Source organism: Cebus imitator, unplaced genomic scaffold, assembly GCF_001604975.1.
Source record: "Cebus imitator isolate Cc_AM_T3 unplaced genomic scaffold, Cebus_imitator-1.0 Scaffold83, whole genome shotgun sequence".
Lineage (NCBI taxonomy): Eukaryota > Metazoa > Chordata > Mammalia > Primates > Cebidae > Cebus > Cebus imitator.
The window spans coordinates 3,298,877-3,311,591 of NW_016107398.1; the positions used below are offsets into that span (position 1 = coordinate 3,298,877).

The window sequence follows — 12,715 nt, forward strand, 5'->3', positions numbered from 1 at the left end:
TTTGCCTTTTTTCCCACTCAGTTTAATGCTTTTGAGATTCATTCATGTTGTTGCAGGTCTAAATAGTTTCTTCCTTTTGATTTCTGAGTAGCATTCTATTGTATTGATACACCGCAATTTGTTTATCTGTTCATATATTTCTAGACTTTTGGGATGCTTCCAGATTTTGACTATTATACATGAAGCTTCTGTGAACATTTGTAAGTCTTTGTGTGAACATGTGTCTTTGTTTTTCTTGGGAAAATATCTGGGAGTAGGGTGGCTGGGTTATATGGCCAAAGGATGTTTAAATTATTGTTATTGTTTTTTTGAGATGGAGTCTCGCTCTGTCGCCCAGGCTGGAGTGCAGTGGTACAATCTTGGCTCACTGCAACCTCTACCTCCTGGGTTCAAGTGATTCTTCTGCTTCAGCCTTCCGAGTAGCTGGGATTATAGGCATGCACCACCATGCCCAGCTAATTTTTGTATTTTGAGTAGAGATGGGGTTTCACCATGTTGGCCAGGCTGGTCTCAATCTCTTACCTTAGGTGATCTGCCTGCCTTGGCTTCCCAAAGTGCTGGGATTACAGGCGTGAGCCACCATATCTGGCCTACATTCTTAAGAAACTGCCAAACAGTGTTCAAAAGGATTTTTATCATTTTTACATTTTCACCAGGAATATGGATGGAGCTGGAGGCCATTATCCTTAGCAAACTAACACAGGAACAGAAAATTAATACTGCATGTTCTTACTTATAAGTAGGAGCTAAATGATGAGAACACATGGACATGAAGAGGGGAACAACATGCACTGGGAACCCTGGGAGAATGGAGGGTGGGAGGAGGGAGAGGATCAGGAAAAATAACCAGTGGGTACTAGGCTTCATATCTGGGTGACAAAATAATCCCCATGACACAGTTTACCTATGTAACAAACCTGCACATGTATCCCTGAACTTAAAAATTAAAAAAAATGTTTTTTTAATCAGCCCCAATTTATTGATATCACATATGGTTTTACTATATCTTACCCTGATGATTACTGATGTGGGACATCTTTCATTTGTTTATAGGCCATTTGGACACATTAATTTATGAAGTGCCTGGAGTTTTTTATTTTGTTGGTTGTGTTATTTATGAGTTGTAAAAGGTCTTTATATATTCTAGATAGAAGTCCTTTATTTTCCCCCAATCTATGGTTTGCCTTTTTGTTAATGATATTATTCAAGGAGAAAAAGTTTTTAATTTTGATGAAGTCCAACCTAGCAATATTTTTTCTGGTATGGCACATGCTTGGTATGGCTCATGCTTGGTATTTTTTCTGATATGGCTCATGCTTGGTATATGCTTTTGTATATCCTAGGGTTACAAAGATTACTTTGAAAATTTTCCCTGGGCGTTCTATAGTTTGAAGTCTTAAAATTAGATTTATGATTAATTTATATATGTGTGTGTGTATATACAGGTGTAAATTAATCAAAATCATATATATGTGTATGTGTGTAAACATACACACATACACATGATCGATGTGAGATAGGAGGGTTGATGTTCCTTTTGCCCTGTAGATACCCATATGCTTAAGCATCAGTTTTTGGGAAGACTTTAATTTTCCCTATTGAATTATGTTGGCACTATTGTGAAAAAATAATAGACCATATTTGTGAGGTGCTATTTCTGGACTCTCGATTCTGCTTGATTGATTTATTGATCTATCCTTTTGCCAATAGCAAGTTGTCTTTATTTAATGTAGCTATGTAACAAGTCTTAAAATCAGGTGTGTTGGTCCCTCTACTTTGTTCTTAAAAATAATTTTGACTATTCTAGGTCCTTTATGTTTTCTTAAACACTTTAGAGTCTGCTTGTCAAATCAGACAAAAAAAGTATCTATTTGGGTTTTTGTTTGGATTGCATTTAATCATTATACTGGTTGAGGGAAAGTAGCGTCTTAATATTGAGTCTTCTGTTTTCTCTCAGTAATGTTTTATTGCTTTTAGTGTGAGAGTTTTGAATGCCTTTTGTTAAATTTATTTCTAAGTATTAGTGCATTTTGATGCTCTTTCTAAATGGAACTTTTTAAAAATTTCTTTTGCAATTTGTTACTAGAATATAAAAATAGAATTGATTTTTGTTTAATGACCTTTCCAAATTCACTAAGTAGTTCTCATAGTTGATTTTCGCTATAGGGTTTTAGTAGATCCTTACACTCCTTTTCTTTCAAGATTGAGAAATATCCCTAGTATGCTGAAATGTTTTGTTTTGTTTTATTTTTTATCAGAAATTGACAATAAATTCTTACAAAAAAGCATTGTTTTTTGTAGGTGTTGAGACGATTATTTGGTTTTTCTTTTTTATTGTGTTAATTTGGTGAATTACATCAGTTTTAGTATCATAAACCAACCTTACATTTTTAGGATAAAACTTTTGTGGTCATAATATATAATCCTTTAAATACATTATTGGATTTCATTTTTTAATATATTGCTGAGGATTTTTTATAACTGTAATTATAGGAGTTATTGGTATACGATTTTCTATACTTGTGATGTCTTTGTTAAAGGTGTTTATATTAGGATTATGCTGGCCTCATAAATGGGTTGAGAAATGTTCTTTCTTTCTGTAAGAGTTGTGTAGAGATTAGTATTATTTGATGTTTATCGAAATCTGTGTCTAAAAACTTCAGAACACTCTTTTCAAGTGCACATCATTATGATTAACTATATGTCAAGGTACAGATAATAAAAGGTATATTGTATTGTGGGGTTGATAAAGTGTGAAGTTAAATGTGAGATAACAGTAACACAAAGGAGAGTATAAATAGTTTATACTGTTGCAAAGTGCAAATCATTGTAAAATGTATAATATTGTATAATGCAACATATACATTTTGTAAATTGTTATAACACTGTGTTAAAATAGGCTGTGATTCACTTAGAACACAATCCCTAGAACAATCATTGGCAACAGAAAATGCAAATAGGTATAGCCAAATAACTTAATAGATAAATTAAAATTGAATTCTAAGCAAATAGGTTATTAACACATACATGAAGTAGTAAGAGCAACTGAAGATGAAAAATAGATGCAACAAATTGAAAACAGCAAAATAACATACTTAAACCCAACAATGTTCATACATTAAATGCACATTAAATAAATATCCCACTGGAAAGTACAGATTGTCCAATTGAAAAAAGCAAGACCCAACTATATTATAGCTAGAAGCAGCATATATTAAATATAAACACAGACAAGTTGAAAATGAAAAAATTAAAAAATAAGAGCTATGCAAACTGTAAGCATAAGGAAGCTAGTGCAGTTACGTTGATATCAAAGTAGACTTCAAGACAAGGCGTATTAGGAAAAATAAAGAAGTATAATTTATAGTGACAAAGTGGTCAGTTCATCAAGAAGACACAAAATTACAAGTGTGTATGCACCTATTAAGGGCTTCAAAATACATGAAGGTAAAAGTTATAAACTAAAAGAAGAAATAAAATTTCAAAATAAAAGTTAGAGATTTTAACACCTCTTTCTCAGTAGCTGCTAGAGCAATTAAAAAAATCAGTAGACTATATATATGTGTGTCTGTGTTCCTGTCTTTCAGAAATTGGATCTCTGCCAATTTCTGCCTTCTCTTGCTCACCATGCCTTCAGATAGATGGCTTAAAAAATGTTGTTGTGAATTTGTAATTTTCACTTGTAGAGGGGTTAGTTTGAATCACTCTGCCATTATCAGAGCTGGAATTTTCAATATTGTAACTTGTTTCCTAGTATAGTGCTTTGTATTTTACTAATTGTAATGGAAGATTTTCCACTTGACTCACTCACATTTAACCATTACAAAGTGCCATCTCTTTGTTCATATATGAAATGGAGTTGTCGAAACATCTCATACAAGATTTGGGTGACAAAACAGATGTTTGTAGGAGGCCCAGATGTTGATCTTTTTTCTGCCACTTACTAGCTATTTGATGATACCCAAGTCTCTAAAGTAGTCTCAGCCTTAGTTTCTCTGTTTGAGTGGGGATGAGGGAGAATGAAGGAGTTGGTTTATATCAATGTTTTTAAACTTAATAAATGTGCCAGGCAGACTCTTCCTTCTCCCTCCAGTATAATATTATAAAAATATAAAGCATATTAAAACAAAATAGCCCAGATGGAAGAAGGTGCAGAGCCCAACCTGTGCACTGCATCCCCTACACACCTCCACGTCTACCTTGGCATTGAAGCTCCTTTGGGAAACCTTAGACCTCCTCAGGGAATAGTCAGAAAAAAATCAAGACTAGGTAATTTATAAAACTCTTTTCCCAACCTGTTTGAGTCCAGGAATGGCCAGATTGTGCTTTTAGAAATGTGGCCATTTTCCCTAGGGTCTAATGTGGGCGGTTGTCATCTTCGATCTTCCTTCTGCTTTTTCTTATCCTTATTTCTATCCTTATCCAACCAACATGGGCAGCCATTTGCTGTGGATATTGGAGAAATCTTGTATCTAAGGGATTTCCTGAAATTGCAGTTGAAAGTAGCACGCAGGGACCACACCACTGAGCACAACCTACCCCTGCCTGTCTCTACTCCCTGTCCATACAAGATGTGAGCAGTACCTGCCTCCACCTAATTGCTCCTATGTGGGAGAGAAGGAATTAAGAAGCTTGGAGCTGCTCTGATCATTTATAATATTTTTCTCCATCAGTAAAGTAGCAGCAGACAAGCTCAAAAAATCCTCTCTTTGCATTGCCAGTTGGTAATTTTTTTTCCTTAAAAGAAGCAACAAAATGAGCAGGTGTTGGGCACTTCCCACTTCCAGGCAGTGTTGTTAGTTCCTACAGAGCATCCACCTCCAGGCTTGAGAAGAAGGATTGTAAGGTAAGGTGGGAAGTACAACCCACACTATCAGCTTAATCTCCTCCTGCCCTAGTCCTTGTTTTTTCCACCCTTCCACTACAACAACCCTAATGGTGAGTTCTCAAAGTCAGACTCTGGGAAAGGATACATGCTTTCATTTGCATATAAATGCCAGGCTGGAGAAAAGGATTTCCACAAAAGGCAATGACATGATGGGGGATGCTGATGAGGATGATGAGCATAACAATCGTAGTTAAACATTTAAAAAGTATACCATATGCCAGACCTATGCTAAGTGCCTTTACATGGCTTATCTCATTTAGTCTTCTCAACAATTTTAAGAGGTAAGGGATATCAACACGAGGACCCTGAAGTTTAGAGAGATTAAAGAAACTTACTTAGGCCCCAGACTCGCAGATGTAATATCCCAGTTTTAAACTCTGTCAACTTGGCTCCACATTCTGTGTTCTTAATCACTCTAGTCATGGCTGATACTACCCCCAACAGCCACTTTCTGTCATACTGAGACCCCACTATCCCGTGTCTTTGGAAGATGAAGATGGAATTTCCTCTGCCGCTCCTTAAACTAGCAAAAAAATTGGTTAAAAATTAGAGAGAGGAACACCCTGGCTTCATTGAAGTAGGAACTTGATATTAATGGGCCATTTTTAGATACGTCTCTGCCTGCCAGTGAACTGTCACGAACTGCCTGCCAGTGCAACAAGCCCACAGTAGCACCTTGATTGTGTGTTAACAAAGGGATGACGCTGGAGTATATGTATCAGAAAGATTGCAGGAGAGTCGGGCTTCTCTTTGGTGGCAGAAGTTTAGATGGTATCTGAGATCTGTCTGAATTCTGTGATTGAGTGAAATGAACAGTCTTTCAGCTTCAGGATGTATCCACATTTACGATAATTGTGTAACTTTTTTTGTGTTACATTAGCAGGTTAATTGAATGAAGAGGTAAAGATTTTCATAAAAATTTCTACTGTAATATTTCCTTGGTACTTAGCTTGAAAGGGATTTGAACTTGGTATTTACATGATGCTTCAGAAAATACTATTTTATTGCTGAAATAAGTGTCACAACTTAGATGAGACCTTGTGATTTTCAATGATTAAGTGAAATGAAACCCACATCAGCTATGTAGTTGTTAACATAAATACATTAAAAGGCAAGTAGCTGTGATCTTGCAAATAGACAAGAGTCAAAATCTAAATTAGAAAAAAAGACCTACTGGGGAGAGATTGGAAAATGCTATGGAAAAATCATTGACTTGGAACATGGGGACTTTAGATTGGTCCTGGTTTGGTTTGATGATGGGCAAATCACTTCACCTTTTTGCCTTTGGTTTTTCTATGTGAAATAGAGGAAATAGATGCTCATGAAAATCTTTTCCAGCCCAACATATGTAATTTTATTTTCCTAATGATAAAACATAGTTGCATCCGTTTTGTCCAGAATTTAAGTTTTTTCCATGGGGAAACAGATGGTAGAGGGAGCATAATGGACTATTAATAACATGGACTTTGGAGCAAGACAGCTTGAGTTTGAATCTTGGCCCACTGCTTATAGACTGTTATGACTATGGTAAGTTACTAACCTCATTGTGCCTTAGTTTCTTCATTCATAGTCTGAGGATAATAATAGTACCTACTTCCCTGGGTTGTTGTGAGGGGTAAATAAGTTAACACATGTCAGGGCAGTAGAACAATGCCTGGCATGTGATAAATGCTGCATAAAGGATTGCTTTTATTTCTGTAACAGTGCCACCCTTGACTTCTCTTGCTGCTCAGTGGCCTTTGGAAGACATCGCAGGTTTCTTTTTTAGACTGAGAATTCCCTGAGGTCCTTGGGGAGTGAGGCTTGGAATAGCATGTGCAGATGTATTTATAACCCCACAAGGAGCAATAAGCCTTTATGCATTCACATCCACACTACTACTGCCCTTCGCACTGCTCTGCTCTTCCTTTATCCATCACAAAGAAACCAGACTCTTGGCAGGTTTCAGGGTGGAAGCAGGAGAGCCCCCTGCAAAACCTTACTATGAAGAGTAAGCTAGATAAGGCTCTAGCTTCCTAATGCAATGAAATCTGATGAGATGCACAGTGGTTAGGGACATAGATGCTATGCTCAAGTCCCAACTTTGGTAATTTCTGAAATTTGTTGCCTTATGACAAGTTACTTTTCTCTGCCTTTCTTTCCTATTTATATGATCAGAATTATGATTCCTACTTCATGATCAGGATTATAATTCCTACTTCATGGAATAGATAGATGCAAAGTCCCAAGAAGGTAGCTGGCATATGTTTAGTATATGGGAAATGTTATAACTACTTTATGATTATTATATCAGGCAAGGAGAATTTTTGGTCTGTGGATGATCAGTGGCTCACTGGAAAAAAAATCAAGGACCGTCTATTAGTGTATTAGTTGCAATTATTAATTTTATAGATGGAAAAATATTCATGCATTGGCTAACTCATTTGAAGTGGATGACTTATGAATACTTAAAATTTAAAAATTGGCCTAGAAATATAAATTAGAATGGAATCTCAGAGTTGGAAAGCACTCCGATTGATGTCTAATCCAAACACTCCTCACGTGCATGTATCTCCCCAGGTGCTTAGCTGGTCCCGTACTCTAAAGGTGGAAGTAGTTCCGTTTTGTTCCTGGTGTCCCTGGACCTCTCCTGTACGCAGTGATCCATCCCGCCCTAGAGTGCTATGCCCAGCACATGGAGGCATGAGGAGATTGCTCATTATGGTAGTTTTCTGGTGGGATGGTATTTGAATAGTTTATTGGAGTAATGCTGGGAAATCTAGTTTCTTCTGACATTTAGGTTTTCAGGTCCTCCTGTGGTGCTAGATGCAGCTAGTAGAATTAAGTGAGATGACAAAGATGTACTCTTATGTTCTTGGAGAAGCTGCTCCATAAAAAAGATCAGTGAAAAACAAATTGAATGTTGATGCGTGTCCAGCAGGAAGTTTAAAGTTGGAGAATTTTAGAGCTAGAAAAGAGCTTTCTAGACCTTTAATATGATTCAAAAGCAAGGCATAAGAGAGGTTAAGAGACTTGGCCACAGGCGCTCCCCTAGTTAATGTGAGTACACAGAGTGAGAGTTCTTTCCACCACCTCTCTCTGATTCTCCAGCACTATGATTAGAAATATGGGTGCTAGTGACTGGCTTCTTTGAATTGGATATTGGTTCTGCTCTTTATTGGCAGTGCGATCTTCTGCCAGCTGTGTACTTCTCTCCGCCTCAATTTTCTTACTTGGAAAAGTGAAATAATTGTAGTGGTTTTGTGTGTGAGGCACTTATGACAGTGCCTGGCACATAACGAGCACTCTAAGTGTGTTATTATTGCTAGTCTTTTAAAGAACCTCAGGAACGTCAGCTCTTAGACAAGCCAGAGAATACGTGTTTTGACCAGGCTGGCGTTGAAAAGTATTTTCTCTCACTTGAAATATGGCTTTTTATTCCTTCCTGGCTTCTGATTCAGAAGTCATCTTCAGGACCTATTTGTGAATGAACAATCACATTCTTTTCTGGAATCGCTATGAGACTTTGGGATATAAAATGATTAAAAATTATTCCCCATTATTTATAGTTTGCAATTCACATTCAGCAAATATTTACAGAGCAGTCTGCTGTGTGCCTGGCCTGGAGACAGGGCCTGGATGCAAAGGTGGGGAGTCTGATGTGCTCCTCACCTGCATGGTATGTGCAGGTTAGGTGTGGTGATTTGTAGTTAGATAGGTAATGCTGCCAGGCATGGGAGGGAGCACTGACAAGGGAGAACAGAAAATTGTTTTACAGCACATGCAGGGAGCCCTTAACCTGATGCAAGAGGTCAGGGAAGGACTTTCTGGAAGAAGCGATGTCTAGACTGAGACCTCAGTGGTGAATTAGATTCCTGACTAGTCTATATAGGGGCTGGAGAAGAGTATTCCAAGCACAGGGAACTGCGTGTGTGTGTGTGTGTGTGTGTGTGTGTGTGTGTGTGCATGCGCGCACACGCATACACACTCAGGCTTAGAACACTGGGTATTCACCAATTCATTCAATATTTAACAAGTGTTTAGGAACTGCTAACTGTGCAACAGGCATTGTTTCACATCTTAAGAGACATCAGTTAACAAAATAAGTAATATCCTTATTTTCATGGACGTTATAGGGGAGAACAGAGAACTGAAGCTAAGTGCTATGAAGACAGCTGCTTAAGGGAGAATGTTCAGGGAGGACTGTACAATGAAGTGCCAGTCAGGCTGAGACCTGCAATGTGAAGGAGCCAGACATGTAAACACTGGGGGAGGCAGAAGGAACAACAAAGTCAAAGAGCTCGACAGCAGGAACAGCCTCGGCCTGTTGGAGAAACTGAAAGAGGGCCAGTGTGCTGGTGTATTGAGGGTGTGGAGAAAGTGAATAATTCAAAGGGTGTTTCATTAGGAGGGTATTAGCAAAAAGACAAAAGATGACATGTCTTGGTGAGAGTATGGAGAAAAGGGAACTCTAGCACCCCGTTGATGGGAATGTACATGTTGCAGCTGTTATGGAAAGCACTATAGAGTTTCCACTGTAGAGGTCTATTGTAAATTAACAGTAGACTGGGCATGTTGGCTCATGCCCATAATCCCAGCACTTTGAGAGGCCAAGGCAGGTGGATCACCTGAGGCCAGGAGTTTGAGACCAGCCTGGCCAACATGGTGAAACTCTGTCTTACTAAAATAGAAAAAAAAAAGCTGGGTATGGTGGTGGACACCTGTAATCCCAGCTACTCTGGTGGCTGAGGCACAAGAATTGCTTGAACCTAGGAGGCAGAGGTTGCAGTGACCTGAGATCACACCGCTGCACTCCATCCTGGGTGACAGAGTGAGACTGTGTCTCAAAGAAAAGAGGGAAAAGAAATGAACAATATACTACCATATGATCCAGAAGTCCATCTTCTGGGTGTATGCCTAAAGTAGGTGAAATCACCACGTCATAAAGATACCTGCACTCGCACATTCACTGCAGCATTATTCACATTAGCCAAGGTATGAAAACAACCTCAGCGTCTGTCAATGGACGAATGGATGAAGAAATTGTGGTGCATAAATATGCCTTAGAAAGGAAAGAGACTTTTATATTTACAATGAAAAAAAAATTTCAAAAGTAGATCTGCCATTTGCCCTAACATGGATGGAACAGGAGGACATTATGCTAAATAAAATAAGCCAGACACAGAAAGAGACATATTGCATGATTTCACTTGTGTGTGTAATCTTAAAAAAAAAAAAAAGAAAAGAAAAGAAAAAGGTCAAATATACAGAAACAGAATAAAACTGTTACCAGGGGGCAGGGGGCAGGAATAGGGATGCACGTCAAAGTTTACAAAGCAGATTTGCAAGATGAACAAGCCTACAGATCTAACCTATAAGATGCTGATTATAGTTAATAAAACTATTTCATTAGGGACTTTGGTCGCATAAGTAGATTTCAGCTGCTATTGTTTCACCAAAAAGTAACTATGTGAGGTGACAGATATGTTAATTTGCTTCACTACAGGAACCATTTTACTATCTGTACGTGTCCCATCCCATCATGCTGTAAACCTCAAATATATATAAAATACAACTTGTTTTTAAAAACCAGTAATTCAAAGGATATTTGGCTTGTTGGTGCTGAGAAAGATTCAGAAAATTTCTAAATGAGTTCACACACACACACACACACACACACACACACACACACACACACACACTGAGTTTCTTTTCTTTTTCTTTTTTTGAGATGGAGTCTTACTCTGTCACCAAGGCTGGAGTGCTGTGGTGCAAACTCAGCTCACTGTAACCTCCACTTCCTGAGTTCAAGCGATTCTCCTGCCTCAGCCTTCCTAGTAGCTGGGATTACAGACACCTGACACTATGCCTGGCTAATTTTTGTATATTTTGTAGAGCCAGGGTTTCTCCATGTTGTCCAGGCTGGTCTGGGACTTCTGACCTCAAGTGATCCGCACGCCTCGGCCTCCCAAAGTGCTGGGATTACAGGTGTGAGCCACTGCAGCTGGTGGAGTCTCTTTTCAAAACTAGAAAGCTTTTGGAAAATCATGGCTATAGATATTTCCTCTCCGAAGAGGGGATTGGCTACCTGTGTTTTAACAAATGAGATGAGATGAAGAGCATATGTCCCGGGGTCATTGACTAGAACTGCATAGAAGGCAAATGAGCTGATACATGTTCTGTTTCCAGTTATGAACACATTTCAGCAACATAACAAATCAGCAGGGCTGCCTGGCTCAACGTGAGGGCTCGTTATGATGATTATGGGTGTCCCAATGATTTCTCTTGGGTTCTAGGTATATATATACTGTATTTCTAATTATCTCATGAGCGTTCTTTCCTTTGGACTCAAATTTGTGTTGCAAAGAGTTTTAAATTTTTTTCTATCCAGTTCGAGCGTGCCTTCGTTCAAACTCATTGTCCATGTTCTTCTCTTCCATTTCCCTGGAGAGTCTATCTCTGTATTCGAGCACATAGGCCACACAGGAGACTCATGGCTCTTGGTTACTTCCAGTCAGCAGCTTTGGCGATGATGAAGAGCTGTCCACATCTTCCGACAGTGACGAGGAGGTGATCAAACAATTTGAGATTTCCGTGTCCCGGTCCCAGAGTTTCCGTTCAGTGACATCTGAGAAAGGAAAGCAGACAGGGTTGGAGCAGAAACCGAAATTCAGCCATTTGCTGTCGACACACGAAGAAGATGGCACAGAAGTATCTGCCTGCGAAGGTATCCTTTGCCTCACATCCTTTCTTTATCTGGACCAGGGATGACCAATGGTAAGAGTGCATCTGAGTTAGTCATCTTCCGCACTCTGCATCTGAGATTCCAGAGGGGAAAAGAAAATGAGACAGGATGCAGTGGGATGGAGCAAAGCGGCTGCTTTAAACCTCCCAAGGGCACTGCCATGCTGGAGGTTGAGAGAGAATGGATCAGAAGAGGGCGGGTCTTGATACTAGTTTGTGGGAGCCCTTTCTTCCCTTCTGGCCACTTCTTCCTTAATTTAGAATGATATTTATTGAGCTTTATCAAATTTTGTTTCCTTTTGATAAATACAAAATTTTCACATACCTGTCCACTGACGTTGAGAGTCTGTGCCATTTATCCCATTTAGAATCATACAATAAGTTTTCCATATGTCTATATAACTCCAGAAGATATTTTGAAGCTTTTCTTCTAATTAGTTTGTATTATGAAAGGAATAGGTATTTTTATCTGCCAAATAAAAAATATGCAGTGTAATAATATTAAATAACCTTTTTCAAACACCATATGCCCCTGAATCCTTACCCTCAGTCCTTGTAGTTTCTGACACACCCACCTTCATGAGAATTACTGGGTAAGCAGAGAGTCTTCTGTCATTCTCCAGTATCACCATCCTGAGTCTACCCTTCACAAAGGGGAGGGGATACTCAAAAGTAGGGTGGCCAGCTCGGGATGGTGGGCAGACCTTGTTACAGGTCCTTCTTCCCCTCTAACATAGACCCAAAATAACCTGGAGAGAGGATGCAAACAGAACAGTATGCTATTTCTTTGTGCTTTCCCAAGCAAAGGTCAAGGTATCTGTCTGACTCTTTTATGCCCAGAGCCCTGAGTAGACACAGCCATTGTAACAGGGAATAGTCTGTGAAGTGTATTTGGTTAAAAAAAAAAAAAAAATGCAAGAGAAAATGTTATGCCATCTACCTTCATGACCTGGTCTCAGTTACCTGAGCTCTCTAACCTTTCCTTCTTTCGTTCTGGGAATGAGGTCAGTCAAATGGGGGCATAGCGATAGATGGTCCATGTTTTCAAACCCAGGCAGAGAAAAAGGAGAGTGCACACACTGAGAGAAGATAAAAGAAGAAATT

General features: G+C 38.8%; 1 protein-coding gene across 3 annotated transcripts in view; it reads left to right on the forward strand.

Annotated features, from left to right (window-relative positions):
• Positions 1–12,715, forward strand: part of SYT16 (synaptotagmin 16) — a 275,419-nt gene that overhangs the window by 232,065 nt on the left and 30,639 nt on the right. For 2 of the 3 annotated variants that reach the window (XM_037740432.1, XM_017533948.2), the window contains exon 3: positions 11,382–11,594. The exons of the other annotated variant lie outside the window; for it this stretch is intronic. In XM_037740432.1, the coding sequence (XP_037596360.1) occupies positions 11,382–11,594 (213 nt within the window). The remainder of the gene's footprint in view (positions 1–11,381; positions 11,595–12,715) is intronic. 3 annotated transcript variants of the gene reach the window in all.